Genomic DNA, 25,678 nt, shown 5'->3' on the forward strand with positions numbered 1-25,678 from the left:
CCCAGACAGAGAAAGCAGGAGCGCTGGCCTTGCCAGACAGCTGGCTCCCCTGCGTCCACTCTACAGAGGGGGACATTGCGGCTCAGAGGTGTGGGGGAGCCAGTCCAAAGCCCTTTCCTCTCTCCCAGGCCGCCTCAGCCTGGTTGCACCCCTGGAATGGGCTGCCCTGATTAGGGCAGGAGAGAAGCGAAGGCCTGGAGCCCCCAAGGGGCAGGGGCAGGCTTGAACCACCGCCATCTCCAGGGCCAGATGGGGCCTCCAGCAAGGCTGAATGCGTGAATGAATGAATGAGTGGCTGGTGGAGACATGCCCCCAGGACTGCAGGCGCCCTCCATCCCACCCCAGCGTCCCCAGACCCTGCCCTGGGAAGCCCTCATGACCCACCAGCCTTGGTGATCCTTGCTGTCTCGTGCACAACAGTAAGGCAAGCCCGCAGAAGCTGCATTCTGGGCAAGTTCAGAGGCAGGACGGGCCTGCACGCCCGGGGCCCACAGAGAGAGATGGGGGCACGGGAGTCACTTGGGGCTGTGGGGGTGCTGGGCTGCCTGGGGAATGCTTCTGAAACATCAGCCTCAGAGGTGGCGCCTGGGCTGGGGTGGGGGGGTCTGGGGCCCCCAGACCAGGCCAGGCCGTGTGGGCTCAACGCCTGGGGCAGGGCTCCTTGGAGGGTGTGTTGGGCGGCCCTGGGAGGCCGGGGCTGGGGTTGAACCGTGGCCAAGCAGTGAGTACAGTCTGGGCACTGGGGCCGGGGCATTCTCAGAGCTCTTTCCTCATTCCTGGCCCTGTGGGAGTAGCCGGACCCTGGCGTTCCTCGGCTGCCGCCACCGCGGACGCGCTCACCGTCTCGTGGGGAGCAGGGGCCTCCTGCCAATCTCCCCGGGGCCCCCGGGGCCTGGTTTGGGGCCCTCCAAAGCTCGTCGACCCCTGAGTCCTGGCCCCAGCCACCTCCCACTCTGGGATGGGGACGCTGATATATCTGATTCAGACGCTGATAAATACGGGGGCAGGGGCACCAGAGGCTGTGCCCAGGGCGGAGGCGCTGGGAGGGACAGAGCTGAGATTTCAGGTCCAGGGCTCACCCCATCTCCCTCCCTCTCCAGGCCCTGAGGGGCACGTCCTCCTCCGAAAGCCCACCTGGGAGCCCCTCCCTCTGGATCTGGGCCTGGGTGCCCAGGCGGATGGGGGCTGTGTGATGCCAGGCTGCCTCGGGACAGCGGGCAGTGGCCAAACCGGCCCCGCCGCATGCCTCCGGCCCTCGGCAGGAATGCCATTCATCCTCCCTGCTCACAGGGCCTCTGGCAGAAGCAGTGAGGCCTGATGGCCAGCCAAGGGCCTGCGGAGGGACCCTCGGGCTGGGACCTCCTCCCAGGGACCTCGGGCTGTCTGGCCTCACCTGGAGAGGGCAAGGAGCGCCCCGGGGCAGGGGGTCATGGAGTCAAAACCCCCCAGATACAACTGGACAGACCCACGGGGACTCTGAGGACAGATCCCACTGGGGTCAGAGGGGGAAGGAGACACAGAGGGAGACAGATGGCCAGGGCCTCCCACCTTCAGCCCCTTCTCCCGAGAGCAGCTCCCTGACACCAGGCCATGACCCTCCTGCCCCTGTGGCCTGACCCAGGCTGTCTGGGGAGGCCTCAGAGTCTGTGTCCAGCCCCTCAGCTGTGGCCCTTGCTTGGTGGGGACAGGCCCAAAGTGCTTGGGGGCAGGCAGGATGAGAACCAAGCTCCCGCAGTGAGGTGTGAAGGATGGGGTGGGGGAAGGGCCATCAGCACAGCGCCAGCTCTGCCCACACAGCAGGGTCCAAAGGGCGGGGGGCCTTGTCTTCAGGGGCCTGCTCGTGCATCCCTCTCCCACCCCCGAGTCAAGGGCTACAGAGACTTCACACACTCGCTTCTCTGATTCCAGCTTTATTGGAGCCAAGCGCTCCCCTCCCGGGGAGGCCAGACACAGCCCATCAGAAACCCGCCAGCTCTCCTGAAGGGGTGGGGGGTGGGCAGCCACCACAGGGACACACAGTGCCTCGGCTACCAGCGTCCCTGCCTGGGCCACAAGACAGCCCCGCCCCTACCCGAGGGAAGGGTGACATCCTATTAGGGGAGGGCGGGGTCTCGGTGGGGGCCACCGAGTAGCCGAGGGACAGTACACGTGACTTGGTGGCATCAGGGGCCCCAAGGGTCCAAGGGCCGGTTTCAAGCAGAAGGAGGAGCCTAGCTCGGGGACAGCGCGGCCATCCCCCCGCCCCCCAGTACCCAGTGTAGGTCACAATAATTTAAAAGACACTATAGACATTTCGACGCTATATAACAATATAAGTTAACCAGGTTTCTTGGCAGAGGATGCTAGGCCTGTGGACTCAGTGGGGTATCCTGGGACTTGGGGTAGGGGGTGGGAAGGGGGCTGGGGGGCATTCACAGTGGCCTGGGAGCTCCCAGGACAGCAGCTGTTGGTGGCATGTCCTGGCATCGTGGGGGCAGGTAGGGTAGACACCAGGGCCACGGCCCAGTGTCACTCACCCCAGGCTAGTGTCCAGCCCACTTGTCTGGTTAGCGGCCTGAAGACCATCTCCACGGGATTCTGAGAGAAGACGCCTTAAGCTCAGGACAGGGACGAGCGCACGGACGGCGGTGCGCACGGACGGCGGTGCACACCGTCCTTTCCAGCCCCAGACACCTCGTGCCTCGGTCTCCCCAAGCTGGGCAGGAGTACTGGCAGAGGGCATGTCCAGCGCTGAGTCTCTCCCCACCCGGCCCACAGCTAGAGTCAAGCAGGACCCCTTTCCATTCCTGTCTCCCGGGTTTCAGGGTAACTTAACCTCATGGCAGGGTCTGTGTGGGGTGGGGGCCGCGGATGGCTGGAGGGCAGCCATCTGCTGGCGCAGCAGATGGGACCCTGGTGGAGCAGTGCCCTGGATCCGAGCTTTCTCAGCACCAGGGTCGGGATGAAAGGACCTGGACTGGGCAAGGAGACCACCAGAGAAACCCTCAAAGGCACCTCGAGGCGGGGCGTGGACCCCATTGAAGCTGCCGGGGGAGGAAGGGCACAGCCCGAGTTTTCAAGGCATGGGGACTGCCTGTCACCCTGGGTGTCCGCAGAGCACGTCCTTCAAGGTCAGGAGCCCTGGGACGACCGTCAGGGAGCCTGAGCCCAGGTGAGAGCCTCCACTCACAGCCTTGTGGGGTCTCTCACTAGCGCTTGAGCTACTCTGGGCCTCAGGGTCCCCATCTGTCAAATAAGGCAAATACCCCTGAACTGGCCCCCTGTCCCACCAGCCTGCCCCGGCATGGTGCTGTCCTGGGGGTCCAGCTGATTCCAGGGTGGGAGGGGGTTCTGTAAACCAGGGGGCGTCAGGCTGGTGGGGGGCTGGAAGAGCAACAGCACTCAGGGCCGCAGCGCTCCTGGAACCTGACGTGTGTGACAATCTGATTTGCTAGATATGATTTTCAAAAGAAAGGAGGAAGGGGCCAGAGGCCCCTGTCCGTGGCTCTCCTCACAGGCTCTGGGCCTTGCCCCCTGCCCAGCTCACGTGGAGACCACGTGCACTGGCCACCTCCCCCCAGACAGGGCCATGCACAGGGATGCTCCCGAGGGTACCCAGGGGCCAGAGGGGGGAGCAGAGGGCGGCAAGGGTACACACTAACAGAGTACAGAGTTAGGACCGGCTATGCCTTAGTGCTAAAATCCTCTCCGGATACTAAGGAAACATAAATAATTTTTGTCGACATCTGCCCAGACTGCCCCGGAGCCCAGTGACTGCTGAGGCCTGGGACGAAGTCTTTCTGCGTCCTGTACCACCAGGCTGGGAGAGAAGGACGCTCGGAGTCTTGTCGCTTTGCTTTCCGAGTATGCGTGTGTCCTTGAGGTTCACTGTCCCAGAGAAAAGAAATGCACTGGGCGCCGCTGGGGACACTCACGCCATCGGCCTTGCCCTCTGGACCAGCTGATGGGCACTGTTCTGCCACAAGAGGGGACTGGCGTGGCAGGAGAGAGCCACTGGTGGGCCAGGAAAAGGTGACCGCCCCGTGGGAGCTCTCTCGCGCCTGGAGCGCCCACCTCATGCACACACCTCTGCCCGCTCGGTCAGGCAGGCGGGAGCAGAGCCGCCAAGGGCGCGGGGCGGGGCCGCGGACAGAGTGGGCGGGGCCGCGGGCGGAGTGGGCGGGGCCGCGGGCGGGGCGGGCGGGGCCGCTCACTTGCAGGTGAAGACCTCGGTGCGCTCGCTGCACGTGTTGCACTTGACGAAGCAGCACCAGTGGAACTTGCAGTTGCATTGCCAGACCTTGGTGTACTGGTGGGTGTTGTAGCCGCGGCCGCAGCACATGGTGTCGCAGCCGTCTGCGCCGGGTGACGTGCGGTTGCACAGGCGGCCCTGCGTGCCCACGCTGCCCGTGGCCGCGTCCTCCTCGCAGTAGTTGGGGGACTTCTCGATGTACACCAGGTCCGTCTCCATGGGCTTCTGGTAGCTGCGCAGCTGCTTGATGCGCAGGAAGGTGGGCTGGCGCAGGCGGCTTGCGCGCACCACCTCGACCTGCACGGCCACGTTGTACTTCTCCTTCAGCAGGTGGCCCACCTCGCGGAACTTGGGCAGCGTGGTCCAGCACGTCTTGGTGGTGCAGGAGCCTGACACGCCGTGGCACTTGCACTCCAGCTTCATGCGCTCCTCCAGGACCTGCGGGCCACAGGGCAGGCTCAGTGTGGGCTGGGGAGGAGTCGGGGCGGGGGCGGGGAAGGCAGGTGGTGGGGGGCCCGCCACCTCACCTCCATCTGACCTGGGTCTGGCTCTCCACTTCCCACCGTGTGACCACACATCAGTGTTTCCTCCTCTCTGGGCCTCAGTCTCCTCATCCATGAAATGGGGTTACTGACCACAAGGTCCCTAACTTCATGGGACCCTATGAGGGTCCCCGTGAGAATGTTCAGAACTCGGCAGAGCGAGGCGTGTGCTCATCAAATGTGTTCCACGAGGTTCTCACAACCCTTCAGGGAGCTGCAAGTCAATGCACTGATGAGGAAACTGAGGCTGGGTGGAGGGGCAGGCGCGGGACTCAGTGTGGCAGGTGAAGAGCTGGTGCATGCGCTCTCCAGGTGGGGTAGCAGGCCCAGCAAGAGCAGGTGCTCAGTGAATGTGGACCCCCCTCTGGTCTCTCCTGTCCTCCCCCGCCCCTTGTCGCTGGTGTAGGCTTTGGCATGCAGTCAGCACTTAATAAGTGGCTGTTCAATGGAAGCCTGGCACGCACATGGAGCTCTGCACACCTTTGCTGAAGGACGGAGTGGGGGCAGGCGGGGGGTGAGCGCACGGATCAGTGAGGCCCAGGCGTGCCGTCTGCTGGGAAGCCGCCCTCCGACCAGTGTTGTTCTTTCTCCCCAGCTCCCTGAGGGCCCGTGATGGGTGCAGCCATGTGTTTTCCTTGGGCCTCCCTCCTTGGCCCCGGAAGGCTGATTCCCAGAGCCAGCCCTGACCCCGGGCACTCATTTACTCAGATCGAAAAGGCCCTGCCAGCCGGGCCTGATTAAAGATGGGGAATCATTAGCTGCCGCCCCACGGCTGCACAAGGGCCATTTGTCAGCTGTCTTAGTTCCCGCTGGCCTCATTGCGACAGCCCAGCCCTACCTGGTCTTGGCCACCCTCTGCCTCCTGGTCCAGAACCCCAGCCCTGACCCTCAGTGAATGAATGAATGAATGAACAAATGAAAGAGAGAGACAAACATCCCACGGTGTTGGTGACTGCCCAATCCCTTTCCTGCCTGCCCTGATCGCACGGGCCCTGGACCCAGGTGAGGAACCCCGGGACTCCCCGGAAACTGACACACAGAGCAGCAAGTGCAGGGGCTTGTGAGAGGGGGCGGGTGCCTGGTGTGGGGGCTTCCTGGGGGAGGTGGTGCCTGTACCAGGTGTCGACAGAGGAGCAGAAGCTCATTAGACAAAGAGGAGCAGCGCTCCAGGAGGGGTGCTTGGCGAGAAGGTCTGGAGAGCTGCCACCATCAACACGAAGGGAAGATTCGACCCAAAGGAGCACAACGTGCGGCTAGCAGCCTGAAGTTTAGGGGGCGAGGGTCTCCTCTCCTGTGCGGATGCTGTTCTGGGTGGAGATGGGAGGAGCTGGGGAGGAGGCAGCAGGGAGGAGACGGAAGGCTGATGCTCCACTACGGGCAGGCCAAGGTGGGGATGGACCCGTGTTCCGAGGAGGGAGAGGGGGCCCAGGGGAATATTCAGAACTGGAAGCGCAGCACTTGATGACTGCCGTGGGGCGTGTGGGTCAAAGGCACTGGCCAGAAGTCTGGTCTGGGGGTCTGTGTGAAGGTGCGACCACTTCAGAAAAAATGTATCTAGGCCTCTCCTCTGCCTCCCACCCCTCTCCTCACTCTTGCTCATCCCAGTCCGACCTCTCGTTCCCCTCCCTCCACCCCACCCCATGATCATCTTTGCTTGGACTGTTGCGTGCTAAGTCACTTCAGTCTTGTCTGACTCTTTGCGACCCCATGGACTGTAGCCTGCCGGGTTCCTCTGTCCATGAGATTCTCCAGGAAGAATCCTGGAGTGGGTTCCCATGCCCTCCTCCGGGGACCTTCCCTCTCCCCGAAAGCCCCTCACGCTACTAATCTGCCCTTCAGAGCTTGGAAGCTTCCTTGGCCTGGTCACTCTGCCTGCCATGGATGTGCCAGGCCAGGGGCTGACCGGATGCATAGCCCTTTCAGAGCCCCAGCCTGGGGGGCAGCTGGCCCCACGCCATGCTGCTGGCCCAGGAGGCACCTCCTCAGATGGGCGGAGATGGCCAGAGCCCCGGCAGAGTGCCCAGGCCAGCCTCTATGCAGGCCGGGTGGTGCATCGGTGCCGCTGAACAGCTGTCCTCGCTTCGCTCTGCCACCCGCCCTGAAGCCCTTCCCTCCACAGTCAGCTACTCTGTGGACAGGCTGGTGACAGTGTGCAGATGAAGTTGATTGGACTGCTGTGAGCAGAGCAAAGGGCTGAAGCCTCACTTGGCTGGGTCCCCGGGGCTCACTCTCCCGGGAAGTGATCACAGGATTCAAGAATGTGCTGTTTCCGGCTCCAGCGCCCTCATGATAAGGGAGAGAGAGATGGTGGCGCCAGCCCCCACTGCCCTAGGAGACCACCTAGGAGGGTGGAGAGCGACCCACCCTGCCCAGAGGAGCTGCTGGCTGAGCCCTGGGCCTCACTCCTGCCCTAGGGAGCTCCAGAAAAGGGCAGACTGGGGTTCTTCCCAGAACAGGGGCTGGCCTACACTCTGGGGAGGGTGCTCAGTTAGGGGGAGTCCCCGGTTGGTGGACCAAAGCCCTGAGGAGCTCAGAGTTGAGCAGGTCTGCACACTCAGCTTGTCTGCTCCTGGCCCACGAGGGATTCAGTGGGCCGTGTCCCAGTCTGGGGTGGGCTGAAGAGTGTCCTCCCAAATGTGTGTCCACTCAGCCCCTCAGAACGTGCCCTTCTTTGGAGATCGGAAGCTTGCAGATGTAAGTAAGGTAAGGCTAGCGATGAGATGGTCCTGGTTTGGGGGGCCCTGAGCCCAGGGACTTGTGTCCTTGTAAGAGACAGGAGAGGAGGGAACACAGACGCAGAGAAGGGGCCGTGTGAAGACAGAGACCCAGGCTGGATGATGCGGCCACAAGCCAAGGCCTGCCTGCAGCCTCCGGAGCTGCAAGAGGCCGGAAGGACCCTCCCCCGGAGCCTTGGGAGAGAGCTCGGGCCTACGGACACCTTGACTTTGGGCCTCTGGCTCTGTGCAAGAACAAATTCCTCTTTCTCAAAGCCACTTCGCTGTGGCAGCAACAGTCTCCTCTCCTCCTGACTTGCTGAACTCCGTCCAAGGCCCAGGGGCTGGAGGTTGGGCCTGGCTGCTCTATGAGTGGGCCAGGGTGCCCAGCACCCAAGTGACCCTTGAAGGTCTGGACTCAGCTCTCCAGGAAACCTCAGAAGCCATACCCACCAGTCTCAGCTGCCATGATGAGCCCCCACGAGGCCCTGTGTGGTCAGCACCACTGGCCTTTTCCAAGAGCTCAGACTACACACGGGCTGCACGGGGTTGGGGCTGTTGGAGGGGCAGGGGGAGGGGCACAAGATACCTTCTACCTGCAGGGAGGAGATGGACGTGGGAAAGGGACAGGGCCAGCCAGGGCCTCACGGACAGCCGGGGACAGTGTCAGCAGGAGAATCCTAGCTGCCGACCACGTTAGAGGCCTTTGCCGTGGCTGCCCTGGCCCCGACAGGCCCTCGCACGGCTCATCTGCACCCCCTTGCCTCCAACAGTCTGCTTCTCCTTACAGCATGGCTTCCGGGTTTCACGGTTCCACCCCAGTCAACCCCTGCCAACATACTGACTCTTCTCCATCCCAATTCCTCCCACTCCCCGAACAGCCCCAGGCCCATCACCAGCCTCCTGTTGTCAGCCCTCCTGTCTTCCTCAGGCCCAATCCTGCTAGTCTCCACTTCCCCTATGCCTTTTTACCACCTGGCAATTGCCACCCCCTCTCCCCCCAGCCATCAAGTCCCCAAATATAAAATGGAGGCAGCGAGACTGTTCTCCCAGGGGTGTGGGAAAGCCCCTGCTCAAGACCTAAGCCCCTGCAGAGGCTCAAAGGGGATTGGTTCAGTTTAGACTTCAGATGTGCCTCCTCCTCCAGGGAGCCCTCCTGGTGTCCTCCATATAAGTGAATCTCTCTTTCCTTTGCCCTTCCAGACACAGATCACCATTGCCTGCTCCCAGAGAATGGATCCTGGGGCTTCCCTTGTGGCTCAGATGGTAAAGAATCTGCCTGCAATGCCAGAGACCCAGGTTTGATCCCTGGGTCAGGAAGATCCCCTGGAGAAGGAAATGGCAGCCCACTCCAGAATTCTTGCCTGGAGAATTCCATGGACAGAGGAGCCTGGTGGGCTCCATGGGGTTGCAAAGAGTCGGACCTAACTAAGAGATTAACACACACACACAGACACACAGACACAGAGAAGCCACAGCCTACATGTTGTCCGTGAGCTCCATGGAGGTCCAGAAATGAAGACTCATTTCTCCACTCATTTGTTCATCTGACAATAACTGAGCAACCACCGGCTGCAAGGCAATCTCCACTTCTACAAGATGAAGTCAAAGCCTGGGCCTGGCGTTCAAGGCCCATTCTGGGCTGGCCCCTGCATATGTCTCAAGCCCTGTCTCACCCACCCCTGGTGCTCCCACAAGCCTGAACCCTCTGCAGTTGCCCCTCTTCTCCGGGTCCCTCCCCGCCCACACCCCTCACACTCTGCTTCTGCTCTTCTCAGCTCTGGAATGTCCTTCAAGGTCTCCCTAGGACATTACTGCCTTCAAGAAGTTACTGCCACCCCTCCCTCAGGCCCCTGGGCTCGCTGCATGTGGACTCACTGGGTGCTGGGAGAGCTCCCACAGCCAAGGCATATCTAACCCCACCTGTGCCCTGTGCCCAGCATGATGCCTGGCACACAGACCGGGCAGGAGCACCGGTTGAGTGAATGAGCTCAGCTCTGGGCTTGGGGGCAGAGGGCATTTTCAAGTATTCTTTGCCTGGAAAGGCTAGTCTGTCCCTGGCCTGCACAGTCCCTCAGGCCCTGGTGCCCTGCGTGCAGCCCCCGGGGCTGGAGAGCCAGACCCAGAGGCGTTCTGCTCAGCTGGCTGCCCTATCTCGGGCCATCTTGCCGCCGTGGCAGCTGCTCCTCCCAGCCCAGTATCTGGGGCCCTCATCTCCCCAAGGCGGGGCTGGACTCGCCCTGACTTCTTCCCCACTGTGTCCCGGCTTGAATGTCTTCCATTATCACGCACCTCTCTGCACCCCACCCCACGCATGAAGCTGGCTGCTCGAGAGCTTCCAACTCAGTTCCTGCCTTTCCTCAGGCTGCTCCTGCTTCCTGGCACCACCCCTTCCTCCAGCCTCTCAAAATGAATCAAAGGCTGCCTCCTCCAGGAAGCCTTTCTGGGTGTATTGGCATGACTCCTACAGGAGCCGGGCAGGGACACAGACTATGGCCTAGAGGCCTCCCCCCACACGACGCTTGCCAGGCCCGGCTCCTACCCTATGTGCAAAAAGGGTCCCCGTCTCACACCACTGCCCACCAGCTGGGGGCTGCGGACACATCCCTTCTCTAGTCCCACCCTCAGTTTTCCAATCTCTGCAATAGGAATAGAAAGGCCCACCTCTTGGAGCTTCTGGGATGGGCAAGTGATGGCTTGTGCTCAGCACTACCCACCCAGCACATTCAGGCCTCAGTTCACCAACTCCCTTCGCTAGAAGAGAAGCCCAAATCTCAGAGAGGTTCAGACCCTCCCTGGATAACTGGGTAACTCAGTTGTCACGCCTGAAGCAGGCCTGCCCCGCCCCGCCCCTTCCAGCTCCTGCCCCGCCCACCGCCGCCCCGGCCCGCTCACTGGTCGCATCACCCCGCCCCTCCCAGCTCCCGCCCCGCCCACCGCCGCCCCGCCCCGCGCCCGCCCTACCTTCCTGCCCGCCTCGTTGTTGTGCAGGTTCATGAGGCGCCGGGCGTTTTTCTTGATCTCGCGGGCGTCCACGAAGCGCCGGGAGAAGTCGATGCCATAGCGCACATCGGCGGAGCAGCCGCCCCACTTCCAGCCCTCGGCCTGGTTGTAGTAGCCCTGCTTCTCGCGGTCGCAGCCGCAGTTGCTGAGGTTGCCCTGGCTGCAGGCGGCGGTGACAGCGTGGGCCACGCCGGCCGCGGTGATGGCGTAGGTGAAGGCGGCCTCACGGCTCCCTGCGGGGAGTGGACGGGTGCGGACCGTGAGCCCCCCAGGCCCCGGCCCCAGATCCTGCTGCCGACCAGCCGTGTGACCCTGGGCTCAGCCCTGGCCCTCTCTGAGCTTCCGATTCAGCCACGTCGGGCTGATGGAACCCACCTGGCGGGGCTGTCATAAGGACAGTACACCCTGGGCACTCGGTGCGTGCCCTGGCCCTGCCGCCAGCACGGAAGGCGCTTCTCTTTCGGTCCCATGAGCCTGGGCGGGGGCCCAGTTTCCTCCTGGGAGACAGCGCAGTCGGGGATCCTTGGAGGGGCTGTTTGGGGTCTGCACCTCTGCCAGCCTCCCAGCGCTGCTCTTCAGGAGCGGACCACCTGTGCTGATCACTTTACGGGCGCCCACCCCACCGGGCAAGGGCCAGGCAGAATCCCCCCAGCTCGGGGTCCACTGACCTGGAACCCCTTTGCTGCCATCTCTCTCTCTAACCACCCACTGTTACCCCCTCACCAGGCCCTGGCCGCCTGAGTCTTCCTTCGCCATCACCCCTGCCTGCTTCAGGGGCCACTGAACTGCCAGGCTGGGGCACGGGTCTCCCTTGCCACCCCCACTCCCCCGCCGTCCTCCAGGCGGATGTAAAGTGCAGTTCCGCACACACATGTACTACATACGTATTCCCTCGCTCTCCTCTGCCGGAGCTGGAAAGGGAAGGCCTGAAGCCCGTGCAGGCTTGGATCCCCAGCCCTCTCCCTATCTTCCACCCCAAACAACTCAAATTCCGGTGCTGGTCACATGCTCCTGGAGGTTTCCTGGTCTTTTGGGTGGAATTTCCTTCCCTTTCATGCCCAAATTTCTACAACCTTCCAATGTCTCCTCCTCCAAGCAGCCTTCCCAGACCACCAGCCAGAAGACAGCCCGGGCTGCCTGACCACCCTCAGTGGCAGATCTGACCCTCTCATTGCTCTTGACACTGTTCACCTGGTGAGCCCTACCACGGGGACTTCCTGGCTCCATGTGGGTCAAAGGCCCCTTAGTTGGGCAGTCCCAACTTGAATTCTTTATTTCCCATGCCCCGTCCCCTGCCTGTGCATCCAGCCATCCCAGCCCCAGTTTCTCGGGGACCCCTCCCCTTGCCCACAAGCAGAGAGGCTCCCTGAGGGGAGTGTGTGACTGGGACTGTGTGGTCCCCAGCACCTGCCACTACGGGTCTGGAGCTCAGCGGTGTTGACTGGACCAAAGCCCAGCTCTGGTGAGCGGGAATGGCAGTGCCCTCAGCCACAGCAGGGCGTGGGCCAGTCGGACTCGGGGGGGCCTGGAAACCCAGGAGCCCTCCTTGCACAAGCCCAGCACTTGTGCTCCAAGAGTGCCAACATGCCCCGTGTGCTTGCCTACTGTCCCTGTTGTTGGGGGCTGGCATGGTGCCCCCAGCTTGAGAGAGGGTTGAGAGTCAAGTTAGGTCCATTCCACAAGCATCCACTGAGCACCAACTGCCTGCCCGGATGCTGGCCGTGTGTTCTGGGGCCCACCTCCTCACCCACCAACCGGCTGAGGGGGGCTTATCCAGAGGGGGTCCCCACTCCCTTAGGAGGCTCACCCTTGGTGGGGGTACTCATCCTCAGCGAGTACCTACACTCTGGGGGCTCACCCTGGGGGCTCACTTATCTTGGGTCCCTGCTCCTGGGGTTTCTCCCATTCAGGATAAGGACCAAGGTCTCAGGGGCCCAGGGCAGAGGAGGCTTTGGTTGGCCTCTGCCTCTCGGAGAGGGCCATGGCTTCCTGGAAACTTCCATCCTCTGAGAAGAGCTGAGGGAAGGGTGGTGTCTGACATCCCTTCCTCCCCAGAAAGACCAGGGGCTGCAGAGGGCACGGCCTTCCCAGGGCCTTGCTGCTCATCCGCCCCTCCTCCCAGGCAGGCCCGTCCTGCCTACACTTTCCCCTCCTGCCTGGGACCACTCTGATGGCACTGCTCGGTCAGAAGTCAGCCTCAGCCCAGTGAGGGGCTCTTGGAGAAGCACGGAGGAGCCCTGGTCCCGCACCATCCAGGCCACTAGCCAGGAGCACCAGACAGACAGGGGCAGGGAGAGCACGGTGTGAAGTGGGCGCCTGAACTCCTATTGGTGTTGGTGTCGCCCGAGCCCAGCAGAGCCTGCTGACTCTCACGCATGGGCATGCATGGGCAGGGGAGGTGGCAGTGAGCTTGAGGGGTTCCAGGAGAGGAGGCGACCACAGAGCTCTGCAAGGAAGGGTGCAAGGAACCACGGAACCTCCAAAGATTCCTCAGTCTGCCTCTCGGTGCGGGGTTGGAGGTGGGGTGTAGTAGTCAGGGAAGGCTTCCTGCAAGAGGTGACATCTTAAAGTAAGTCTTAACAAGAGGTATGTGTTAACTCATCATGGTGTGTGTGTGAGTGTGTGTGTGTGTGGTGTCTGTGAATGTGTGTGTGGTGTGTGTGAATGTGTGTGTGGTGTCCAAGTATGTGAGCGTGGGTACATGTAGTTGTGTGGTGGGTGTGTGTGGCGGGTGCACGCTCCTGGTGCACGTGCCGCAGGTGCAGAGGTGTGCAACAGTTCGGTGTTCCCGGGCCAGGAGCAGGAGATCGAGAGCTGTGAAAAAAGAGGTGGCCCATGTGCCAGGGAGCCAGAGATGTCCCGTGAAGCAGGTGGCACTTTCTGCTGGTGTGGGGGTGAGCGAGAAGCTGCGGGGTTTAGATCTTAGAGCCCACGCTGGCTTTCAGGGGCAGAGGGCTCCTGGAAGAGATCAGCGGAGCTGTGCTTCCCTCCTCCTCACCAGCTCTCACAGCACCAGCAGCCCCTGACCCTTCGTACGTGTTCTCATCAACCTGTCCCGACGATCATGTGACAGGTTTTATCCTTATTCCCATGTCACAGGTGAGAACACCAAGGTACACAGAAGCTGTGAAGTGAAGTGAAGTGAGTCACTCAGTCGTGTCTGACTCTTTGCGACCCCATGGACTGTAGTCCGTGGACTTCTTCAGGCCAGAATACTGGAGTGGGTAGCCCTTGCCTTCTCCAGGGGATCTTCCCAACCCAGGGATGGAACCCAGGTCTCCCTCATTGCAGGCGGATTCTTTACCAGCTGAACCGCAAGGGAAGCCCAAGAAGACTGGAGTGGGTAGCCTGTCCCTTCTCCAGGGGATCTTCCCGACCCGGGAATTGAACCCTGGTCGCCTGCATTGCAGGCGGATTCTTTACCAGCTGAGCTCTCAGGAAGCTGTGAAACGAGGTGTTAATGGATGAAGCAGGACTTGAATCCAAGCCCAGCTTTGCAGAGGGAGGGCCTGGGGCATAGGTCATGGAGGTCATCCTATCCCCTCCGTGGCCCTTTGCCCTCAGCCATCTTGGGCAGGAGGAGACAGGGAAGAGGACGCACAGCCCCTTGGAGGGGGCGCAACTCTGCCCCTGCCTCTGCCTCTGTGGGCAGTGGGGTCGGGGGTGGGGGAGTGCTAACCAACAGGTGAACACTGGTTGGGAGCCCTGGGGAGGCGGAGCTAGCCTCGGAGTGGGTGTGCCACACGCTGGGCACCAGGCAGGGGGTGAGGAATCTCCTCTGGTTGTGTAATCCACCAGGAGGCCAGGCCCACAGAGTTAAAAGTCCCACAGCCAAGCCCTGCCTGAGCGAGCAGGATGTGGGCGTGCCCTCGGAGGCCCCGGACCCCCCAGCACCCTCCATCCTCTTCCCCAAACGCCCCTCCTCCCCAGCAGCAGCCAGAAGGAGGACTCCCACATCCCCCACCCTAAAGCACCAAGCAGGCCAGCAGGTGCCCAGGCCAGGGCCGGCTGCGTGTTTGGAGGGCATTTCACAGAACCCCCCCTCCCATCTTTTCTGCTCCCGCCTGGTTTCTGCCCGTGCTCAGCTCAGACCCAGTTACTCATCAGTTACTCACCCGGTTGCCTAATTCCTTTTTTATTTGGTTTTAATGAGCCAAGCCCTCTCATCTCACCATGGAGACAAGCGGGAGGTGAGCATGAGGGAGGCATGGTTTGGGGGGCCGAGGAGTCACGTGGGGTTTGGGATGGAGGGGATCGCTCACCCCCACCCCCGCGCTCTGCAGGTGCATCTTGATTAATGCAACGGCTTTGTTGCCCCATTTCACAGAACTGGACGCTGACGCAGGGGGCTGATTCACAGTGTGCCTGGCCTGGAAGGACGACATGGGCCCCTCCCCCACCAGATCACACCGGGGCGGCTGCCTGTCCTCCAGGGTGTCAAGGGGAAGGGCCTGGATTAGAGAGAAGCCCCTCAAACCCGTGAGCCTTGTCCCAGCAAACATCCGGGACTCCCAGGCCCCTGAGATGCCCTCCAGCCCTGCCCACCTGTCCCACCCACCACTCCTTGAAGCCCTGCTTGTCCAAGCCCAACAGCTGGTCGCCTGTGGGCAGGTGCAGCTGCACCCCCATGCACACCGCTCTGCTGGGATAAACAGCAGCCCGATTCCTTGCCGCCTGCGTGGAGAACACTGGCTCCCTCTTCATGGAGCCCTGCCTGCCTGCCCATGTGCCTGCAGCTCACCCAGGCTCTGAACGCAGATAGGAGGACCCCTGCTTCCAGAAACCCCACTTTGGGGTGAAATTCCCTCCCCTGGCTCTTGCCAGGTGCCCGCAGGCTGCAGGGGTGGTGGGCGGGACCCATGTCTGACTCCTTTGTGTGCCCCCACCCCGCAGCGTTACTCCCTGAGCCCGCACGTGAGCAGGGCAGGGGCTGGACGCGCGACAGGCTTCATCCCCTTCTGTCTCCATGACCACCCATGGAATAACGCCTCTGGATGAGACCCATCTCACAGATGGGAACACTGAGCCTCAGTGCCGGGAAGTGATTTGCTCAGGCAGCAGCAGTGACGGACACGTGAGCACAGCGGCTGCTCCAGATGCAGCTGGTGATGAGGGTGGGGAGCTGGGTGGAGGCAGCAGGGACAGTCTGTGTGGGGCCAGCTGCTGTCCTGGGGGGCACTCTTTGCTCTCGGGAGCCCAGGGCCCCCGCTTGGGATTCGGAGCCTACACCAGACGGATCTGCACCCGCAGACCCCAGAGCCAGCAGCAGGTCCGGCTGTCTGTCTGGCACTCGGGAAGCCACGCAGGGCCCCCAGCCCAAGGTTTCAGGGAAGCAGAGAGGGAGGTTCGGGCAGACGCGGGGAGGAGCAGGCAGGAAAGCCCTGGACTTGCAGTCTCACACCTGCTGCACGGCCCCAGGCGTCACAAACGCTCTCTGAGCCTGTGCCCCCTTTTGCCCCACGGTCCCAGGAGAGCTCACAGAGCAAACAATATAAATAGGCACTGCCCTCACGGTCACCAAATGAGGGGGCCAGGGCGGGCCACGGACGACTAGGTACTGCTCGGGGCTCCCAGGACGGAATGGGCGCCTCTCTGTGCTATCTGCAGCCTCCTCCCAGGCAGCCTGCCCAGCTGCCCCCTCCATACATATTCTAGATGAATCCAGAACAGCTGACCCTCGGAGGCCACTGACCCATAGGCAAACTGAGGCACTGGCCACTCAGGGGCCATCCAGCTCTGCTCTCTTTCCTACCGGTTACTCAGACTTAACCCCGCCCCCCTGAGCAAAGACCCACCCCCCCAGCCCCAGCCCCGCCACTGCATGCCAGCCAGACCTGAGGTCCAGGGAAAAAAGGTCTTCCGGGATCATCAGGGCCTCCCTCGCTCTTCCATCCCCTCACCCTGACCTCAAGGAGGACGCTGGGGACCAGGCAGTGATTTGCGAGCAGTTACTGGAGGAGACAGGCTTCCTGGTAGTTCAGGGTGCAGAATCTGCCCGCAATGCAGGAGACACAGGTTTGATCCCTGAGTCGGGAAGACCCCCTGGAGGAGGAGATGGCCACCCACTCCAGTGTTCATGCCCAGAGAATCCCATGGACAGAGGGGCCTGGCGGGGCGCAGTCCATGGGGTCGCAGAGTCAGCTGTGGCTGAGCGACTGCACACACTGGGGGGACAAGTGTGGCGCCAGGGTAGGGGGGCCTGGCAGAACAGGGCTCCTCTCGCGCCCCCAGAGCGGAGCTCCCTTGCTGGCCCGCCCCAGGCCGCAGGCACACACACCTACCTCATGGTCCTCTTAAGCCACATCCCGCTTCCTAGCATCCCGAGGGGCCTGGCACGCTATGTTCAGAAAGCCACGACCAGCGCTAACTGAGCTCATGATGACCTGATTAGCTGCAGGCCTGGGGAGGCACGGTGAGAAAGGCGCTTGTCCCCTCCGAGAAGGGGAGCTGGGAGGGCCTGGAGGCCATCCGGTGCCACTCCACAAGGAGTCTGAGGCCCAGACAGAGACAGCATGCTGCCCGAAGTCACACAGTGGCTCAGGAAGTGGTGAACCCAGACCTGACATTCCGAAATGACTGAGGTGAGGTCAAAGTCGAAGGTCCCAGGGAGGGGCCTCAGAGTCAGAGCCCTCAAGTTCAAGTCTAGACCCTAAAACTGACCAGTTGGGTGGCCTTGGACCAATCAAGGGGCCTTTGAATATCTCAGTGTTCCCGCTTTGCAAAATAAGGATAATAAGGGTAATTGCTCTGATGTGGCTGAGTCCCCGTGTCAGAGGACCCATGTGTGGTCCCAGGGGCAGGCCTGGCCCAGCACACAGAGGGTCGCTGACCTGCACTTCACGTCCACACGTGTGTCCCACACCGCACATGGACTCTCCGTGGTGTACACAGGTTCGGGCATCCTGTGTACCGCTGCCTGTGTTCTCACACGTGTCCTGGGTGTATGCCTGGACTCACACGCGCACAAATGCAGTTCCCATGAGCGTGAGCAAACGTGTGCCCGTGCTTGTGGCCAACAGCTCGGTTCTGTCAAACCCCACCTCTCTGCCAACCTGCACTTCCCCTGCTTTGAAAAAACACAGTATTTTCTACAATTCAGTAACAAAAAGGCAAGCCACCCAATTAAAAACAGGCAAAGGATCTGAATGGACAGTTCTCCAAAGAAGGAATAAAAATGCCATTAAGCCCACAAAAAGATGCTCGACTTCATTAGCCGTCAAGGGAGTGCAGATCAGAGCCACGATCCAAGCATGCCACACCCCCTTTGTTGTTGTGGTTCAGGGGCCAAGTCATGTCCGACTCGTTGTGACCCTGTGGACTGCAGCACGCCAGGCTTCTCTGTCCCTCACCATCTCCTGGAGTTTGCCCAAGTTCATGTTCTTTGTGACCCCGTGGACTGCAGCACGCCAGGCTTCCCTGTCCCTCACCATCTCCTGCAGTTTGCCCAAGTTCATGTTCATTGAATCAGCGATGCCATCCAACCCTCTCGCCCTCTGTCGCACCCACTAGAATGACTGAAATAAAAAGACACTAACAAGTGTTGATGAGGATGTGGAGAAACCAGACCTTCACGCACCTCTGGTGGGAATGGAAAACGGTGCATTCGTTATGCAAACGGTTTGGCAGTTGCTCAAAATGTTAAATACAGAGTGACTCTGTAACCCAGCAACCCCTCCCCCAGATATGTACCCAAGAGAGACGAACATGCGTCCACGCAACAGCTTGTATGTGAACACTCACGGCACATGATTCTCGACAGCCAGAAGGTGGAAACAGCCCAGACACCCATCAGCGGATGAAGAAAGCCCGGTCCCTCAACACAGTGAAACTCGGCAGACACACAGAGGGACAAAGTACGCACAAAGGCTACTGCGTGGATGAGCCCTGGAAACGTGGGGCTCACAGCTGCCAGATCATGCCACTGATGTGAGATGCCCAGAGCAGGCAAGTCCACAGGGACAGAAAGCAGCAAGTGTTGCCAAGGGCGAGGGGGACTGAAGGGTGACTGCTGTGGGGTACAGCATTGCTCTTAGGGTTGACTATGGTGACGGTCCCACAGCCTATGACCACTAAAACCACTGAGTTGTAAACTTTAAATGCATGTGTTGCACTGATATGAGCTATATCTGAATGAAGCTGTTATACAAACACAGCAGGGAACTCCCCGGTGGTCTGGTGGCTGAGACGCTACACTTCCAGTGCAGGGGGCCCAGGTTCAATCCCTAGTCAGGGAGATAGATCCCACATGCCGCAACCGAAAGTGATCCCTCACACTGCAAGGAATATCAAAGACCCTGCGTGCTGAACCGACGCAGTCAAATAAAATAAATATTTTAAAAAATACAGCAAAAAAACTGCCCCCAACCAAAAACAAACAAAAAACCCTACAGCAGTTTTTCAGTGGATTGCACACAACTCGTACTAGTTGATTTAAACCTTCATGGCGTCCCCCCTCACAGTGAGGGTGCTTAGCTCAGAGGAGGCAGGGGACTGGCCCGAGGTCACACGGAAGGCAGGCTGACCTCAGAGCTGGGATCTGACCCCGGACCCTAGAGTCCATGCTCGGACCACTCTCCACCCACCAGAACGGAGAAGCTGCACGGTCTGTCTCCCGCCTCTCTGACCAGACCTGGGACCCAGGCACCCTACTCCATCTCACCCCTCCTTCCCTCACGTCCCTGCACTTACCATCCATATGCCTCCCCAGCACCAAGCACAGTGCGCCCTCCTCACTGACCCCACGGACTGGAGCCCCTACCCATCCCCAAGCCCAAGGCCGCCAGACAGCAGGGCAAGACTGGCGCGTCACAGCCCCAGTGACTGATGGACTGGGAGAGGGTTCACAGGGCGTGCAGGCAGACAGCCTCAGGCAGAGCCACTGAGGGTCGGCCAGACGGGGTGGTTGCAGGGAGGCACTTGGGTGGAGGGTGGCCGGTGCAGGCCCCTCTCAGGAAGGAGGCTGAAGGGACTTCCCTAGTGGTCCAGGAACCAAGGCTCTGCACTCCCAATGCAGGGGGGCCCAGGTTCGATCTCTGGTCAGGGAACTAGGTCCCACATGCCACAACTAAAAAGACCCTACCTGCCACGATGAAGAGGAAGATCCCATGTGCTGCAACTAAGACCCACACAGCCAAAATAATAAACAGACAAGGACACCAAGGGTAAGCTCTGAACCACAAGAGAAGCCAGTTGTGCAAAGGCTCAAGGAACAGTGTTCAGGCAGCGGGAACAGCAATGCTAAGCCCCTGAGGAGAGAATGAGCTGGGGGTGTGTGGTTTGATGCAGGAGAGACAGCCACACCGTGTCGACTCTGGGAGCCCACAGGGAGGAGTTTACATTTTATTCTACGAAGATGAAGAGCCCCTGGAAGGTGCTGCTGTGACGGACATTGGAAAGGACCCTCTGCTTATGGCAGGTGTGTGGTGGAAGCGGGGAGATCCATGGGGAGGCTGTGGAAGGGTCTGGGTAAGAAACACTGACGGGCTGCCAGGTGGAGGAGGTGAGCAGCCAGGCTTGGGATACAGTCTGAGGGTGGAGCCGATGGGACCGGCTGGGGGGCTGGGTGAGGAGGTTTGGGGAAGGACATGTCCAAAAGGAATGGGCAGCTGGTAGGGCCATCACCACAAGAGGCGCGGAGAGGTCCCAGCTGGGAAAATCCAAGGCACTGCCTTGGCCACAAGTAGGGGGCAGCCGAGCACTCACGCCCTGCCCAGGAGACCCGCAGCCCCATCCAGATGGGCCTGGGGCTCTTGGGTGGCCCTGGCCCGGTCCTTCACTCCCCCAAGTCTGTTTGCCCACGTAACACAGAGGTGGGGCCCAATGCAGTGGGTTCCAAGCCTCCTCAACAGGAGCCTTTGCCAGACTTGAACTCGAGGTCCAGGTGAGGCTGCCAGGGCTGAAGTAAGGTAGGCACGTGGGCCAGGGTGGGCTCCTGGGCCCTCCAGGCCCAGCCAGTGGGCCACTGCCAGCTAGTGGGCTCCTCCAGTCCTCCGAGACCCCCACCCAATCTGGGTCTCAGACTCCCATGAGCTTGGAGGTGGAGAGAACACCTCCCCTACCCGCAGCGTGTAGGTGGAGAGACAGAAGCCAGGAGACACCCCTGGCTGCACCAGCAGCTCCTGGGGTCCCTCAGCAGGGTAGGTGCAGTGCCCGTGTGGCCCTCGGAGCTGCCACACCCCAGCCTGGCCCCTGGCCCCCAGCCTTGGCCCAGTCACGGGACCTGGGCAGGTGCCCCCTGCCTGCGCTGAGTCCCAGCACACGTGGGGTGAGGCAGGAGGCGGCGGCAGGCGAGCCCAAAGGGACCTCGAGGCTGCCGGGCCCCGGAGCCCCATTTGTGCACCCGAAGACTCAGGAGCCCAGAGCCCCCGGCCCACCAGGGCCCCTGCCAGCCTGACCTAGGGTTCTGGGAAAGGGGGCCCCGCCTGGACCCCCTGGGTGATGGCAGAGAGGCGCTCTTGCTCCCTGTTGCCTCTTTCTGAATCCCCCCACGACCTCTCGGGGTCCAGGCAGTGGAGTGAGGGTTCTGGAAGTGCTCAGCACGCGTGGCCGTCTCAGAGCTGCCTGGACCCTGGGCCTGGGTGGGTGAGCGGGTGGGCGGGGGCCCGCCTGTGACCCGTGTGTGTCGCCCTCTCCGGGTCCCTCTTGCTGGGAGGCTCTGCCCGTCCCTGCCCTCATCCCCCCCACCCCCCCGTCTGCGCCTCCATCCCTCTGTCCCTCGCTGCGCCCCCCTCCGGCCCCACCCGGCCCCCACCCCGCTGGTTCCTGGCTGAGTCAGTGTCTCCGCGCTAAGCTCTTCCCCGCCGTCGTCATAAACACAGGGCTGGAAACAGCCCTGCCAGGTCCGAACACGCCGGCACACCCGTGCCCGAGGCCTTTGTTCTGACCTAGCGGGGCCCTCGCACCCGCAGCGGCCGTCCTGCGGAGCCAGGCTTGGGCTGGCCTTCCAGGGGCTCCCGTCCTGCCTGGGGCTCTGGGAGGGGCTGGCCGGGCATCTCCCGGGACCCCAGCTTCTGGCGGGCGGCCCCTCTCCTGAGGGGGGTCAGCCCTGGGCAGCCTGCCCTGGAGACGCTCCCCCCGTCACAGGCCTTGCAGCAAAATCAGCGGATGCCTGTGAGAGGGAACTCGGTGTGACCAGAGCCCCCTCCCCACGTCCCGCAGTTGCCCCCTGCCCCCTCCCCCAACCGGGCACCTGGACCCTCGCTGGGCACAGGGCTGACCCGTGGGTTCAGATGACTGCTTCTTACCCATGTGTGACCTCGGGCAGCTCAGGCTTCCAGGGGCTCCGTCTGTGCCATGTGGACAGTGAAACCAGGAATGAGTGGTGTTTGCGTGAGGGCCTGGCCGCAGCAGCCTTGGAGCGATGGTGCCCCTGATGCGGTGGCGGGAGGGGCCCACGGGGAGACAGGCTGAGATCTGGGTCAGGTTTGCCCTGGCAGCTCGAGGACGGAGGCCTGCCCACACTGTGACCTGTGTCCAGTGTGGTGGACAGGAGCCCGGAGGCCTGGGCCCCTTGTCCATGGAGACTTGGGCAGGACCGCAGGGTGGACACCAAGGGAACTTCCTGCCCCTATTCTGGGGAAACTTCGTCCCAAGTCCTAGGGGAATCAGGACCCCGGCCTTGGCCCTGGTGGGCAGACGGGGGCCCAGAGAATGTGAGACTGTGCCCAGGGTCACCCGGTAGGACCCGGGCAGCTGGCCCAATCTGGTCTGTATTTCCAGCAGTGCCCTCTCTCCACCCACAGCCTGTCCTGTCTGTCCGGGCTCTGCCAGTCGAGGCTGGAAAATCCCCACCCTGGATGAGCGCCAGGCAGGCCTTGAGGGGCCACGTGGATGGACTGGCCACCTGCCAGCCCAAGCCCCCAGCTGGTCACCACTGGACGGTCCAGAGCCTGCTCACCTCAGGAGCCGCTGCTTCTGGAGCTAGGGGCCTTCCGATGTAGGGCGCAGAGCCAGGACCCCCGGAGTGACCACAGGCCTCATCCATCCTGAACCAGGAGTGAACCAGTGGGAGCGCTGCCCTCAGGGAAGTCTTCCTGACTCTGACATTGGAGGCCCCAGGTGTCCCTAGTCTCCTGGCAGCCTGGACCCCTTGAAAAGCTCTGTTCTGCTGCCTCGGGCTGGGCCCCCAGGATGGGGGTAGGGGTAGGGAGTGACCAGACAGACAGGACAAAGATGGGCCTCCCTGAGAGGGTGTGCAGGTTCAAGGCCAGGGCCCAGCTGGGCCTCCCAGCCCAGCCCCATCAGCTCACCCAGGGCATCCCGGTTGCAAGGCTCCAAGAGCAGCACCGGGTGGCCGTCACACCACCACCAGCGCCCTGCCCCAGGCCTGACATACAGCAGGCACTCAAGGCCTGCAGGCTGAGCCATCTGGGGCTGCTGAAGGGAGCCACCCTCACACCCACGTGCTGCCCCAGGAGGCAGACAGCAGTGACCCTCTGCCCGCGGCTGAGCTGGAGGATGGTGTCCTGGGAGGAGACACTCAGATCTGGGTTCAAACATCCACTCGGCCCCTGACCCGGGTGACACAGGGCAACTCCTGACCCCTCTGAGAACAGGGCCACAGTGTCCCAAACACAAGACACAGGGGTCATTTAAAATTCTCTAGCAGCCACATAAAGACAAGTGAAGATCAGCAGGTGAATTTAGATTTGGTGACATATTTTATTTAGCCCATATATCCAACTATTACCATTTCAACATCTTAATGTAAAGATCTCCCAGGTCTCCCCCATCGCAGGTGGATTCTTTACCAGCTGAGCCACCAGGGGGGCCCAGGAATACTGGAGCGGGTAGCCTATCCCTTCTCCAGCGGATCTTCCTGACGAAGGAATCGAACCCAGGTCTCCTGCATTGCAGGTGGATTCTTAAGCCAACTGAGCTACCAGGGAAGCCTGAATATTACCATTTGAACATCTTAATGTAAAGATCATGAAACAGACATTTTACTTGCTTTTCTCTTTTGATGTCTTTGAAATCTGCTGTGTATCCTACACTCACGGCACATCACGGTTTGCACGGGCCATATTTCAACTGGCTCCTCTGCCCGAGGGGGCCTGTGTCCCCAGAGGGGACAGGGCAGCCTTCGAGCCCTGGCCCCTCCTGGGGACTCAGGTGGCACCTCCCTGAGCCTGCGCTCTGAGGCCTCGGGCAGGGGTCCAGGCATGAGCAGGGCCGCAGGGCTGCGGAGTTGCCCTTCTTACTCCAAGGCCCCGGCCACTGCCCCACGGGGAAGCCCCAGACCGTCCCCTCGGACACGTGGAGGGAGGTCTTGGACTGTTCAGGAACTGACGGCCTTTGCTGAGCCCTCACTGCAGGCGGCCAGCAGGCAGAGGGCCTGCTCCCAATGCCGATCTCACCCACAAAGCAGACAGGCCCCACGTGAGGCGAGATTAGGGGTGGCCCTATGCCTGGTCATGTCCGAGCAGCATGTGATGGGCGGGACTCTGTTCCATGGCAGCTCAGGGTGCGGGCAGGGGCCGAGGGCATGCAGCCGCGGCCCCCGTGTCCTGTGCCAGTGGGTCTCCAGGGGCACCAGGCACAGCCGGGGGCAGGGCAGTGGTGGCAGGGAACCCTCTCCTGCTCAGAGCCATCTGGGCCTTCCTGGCCTTTGCAGCACTCACGCCGCGGGCACCCTCCAGCCCTGACCCCTCCTGGGCAGCCTCGGGTCTCCCCATCTTCTGGTTTGCTCTGATGTTCCCGCAGTTCCTGGAAAAACCTCCTGGTGTTCCCTCCACCCGGGGCCCCCTTCCCTGCTCTCAGCTTTGGGCTGATCTGGGTCACTCTGATAGTCACTGGGTCTCCACGAATGCTCACCCCATCAAGGAAGCCCTCGATAGGACTTCTGGCTCCATCATGGCACCTGTTAGAAACGCCCTGCCTTGGTCAGGGGCCCTGGGGGCCCTGAGTTGCTAACAGGTGTCCCTGGAATACGAGGTTCACTCTGGAGACTCTCATGCCCCCCCATCCTTACCCCACTCCCTACCCCCACAAGCCCATTTCCAGGTAATAGGAGAGACGGGTTGAAGGGGCTAGGGTGGCCCAGCCTCGCTCTCGATGAGGAAATAAGCCTGGGTGGGCTTGGGGTCCAAGGGTGGAGGCTGCCAGGCATGAGGGGAGACTGCATTGGTGGAGGGTGGGCAAGGGTGGGCCTCAGCTCCCCAAAGGAAAGTCCCAGCACACAGAGACTGGCACCCAGAGGGCCGCAGGTCAAAGCTGGTGCAGGGTCATCATAAGAGACACCAATTTCACCTGAAGTAGTAAGCCCCTCGTCCCAGGAAGCATACAAGCAACAGCACCAGGAGCTGGGAAAGGGGCTGGAACTTGGACAAGGCTGAACAGCGCCTTCAGAGGGTTTCCCTGCAGCTCTCAAGATCTGGGCATGGCCCAAGGTCACAGGCAGGACCTAAAGGGGGCCTGTCCCACCCACCCAGGCCATCCCCCCTCGCAAGGCCAATCATTAATTGGCACCGCTCGAGTGCCTGCCTGCCCGCCCAGAGCCAGGCTCCGATCCCGTGCCTGGGGCACCTGCGTGCTTCTGACACGGGCTGGCCTCACTTCCTGCTCGTGACTCCCAGCAGCTGAGCCCTGGCAGGAGAAGGGTGCCAGCTCGGGCCACCACTGCAGCACCCAGCGGGACTCTGACAGCCCAGGGCTCAGCATGGCTTGGCCTGCCTCTGGGGCCCCCCTGGTTGGGAGCCGGGCCTTCCTTAGAGGTCAGCAAGGGGCCGGGGAGGGCGCTAGGCCCCAGGCGGGAGCCAGTCTGGTGGGAGGAGGCCCGCGCACTGGGGGCAGAGTGCAGGGAGGCCTCAGGGCAGGGGCTTAGCGACCCCAGGAGGGTGAAGCTCCTGGACGTGACTCTGGCCTGGCTGTGGACAAGGAGGAGCCAGGGGCGGGTGGACAAAGGCGCTCGCTGGCCAGTGGGGTAATCAGACGTGAGCAAGCAGAGCTGAGGCGGAGGGCCTCCCAGGGCGAGAAGTGGCGGGAGCAAAGTCCCAGAGGAGGGAAGGGGCCTGGCCGGTTTGGGGAGGGGAAGGCAGGAGGTGATGGCTGGAGCTCGGCTAGTGGCTCTCGAGAAGGGATGGAGGGAGGCAGGGGTGAGGGAGGCAGGTGCTATTCAGACTCCACGCCTAGAAGCTACCTTCATTCTAGGCAGTAGGGAGCTACTTCAGGTTTCGGAGGAAGGGAGTGAG

General features: G+C 61.8%; 1 protein-coding gene across 3 annotated transcripts in view; it reads right to left on the bottom strand.

Moving 5' to 3' along the window:
* Positions 1–1,894: 1,894 nt before the first annotated feature.
* Positions 1,895–25,678, bottom strand: part of WNT7B (Wnt family member 7B) — a 54,179-nt gene continuing 30,395 nt past the window's right edge. For all 3 annotated transcript variants that reach the window (XM_060414294.1, XM_027968212.3, XM_027968211.2), the window contains exons 3-4: positions 10,452–10,723; positions 1,895–4,669 (exon numbers count right to left, since the gene is read on the bottom strand). In XM_060414294.1, coding sequence (XP_060270277.1) covers positions 4,190–4,669; positions 10,452–10,723 — 752 coding nt within the window. In that variant the 3' untranslated portion in view covers positions 1,895–4,189. The remainder of the gene's footprint in view (positions 4,670–10,451; positions 10,724–25,678) is intronic.

Source organism: Ovis aries, chromosome 3 (assembly GCF_016772045.2).
Source record: "Ovis aries strain OAR_USU_Benz2616 breed Rambouillet chromosome 3, ARS-UI_Ramb_v3.0, whole genome shotgun sequence".
Lineage (NCBI taxonomy): Eukaryota > Metazoa > Chordata > Mammalia > Artiodactyla > Bovidae > Ovis > Ovis aries.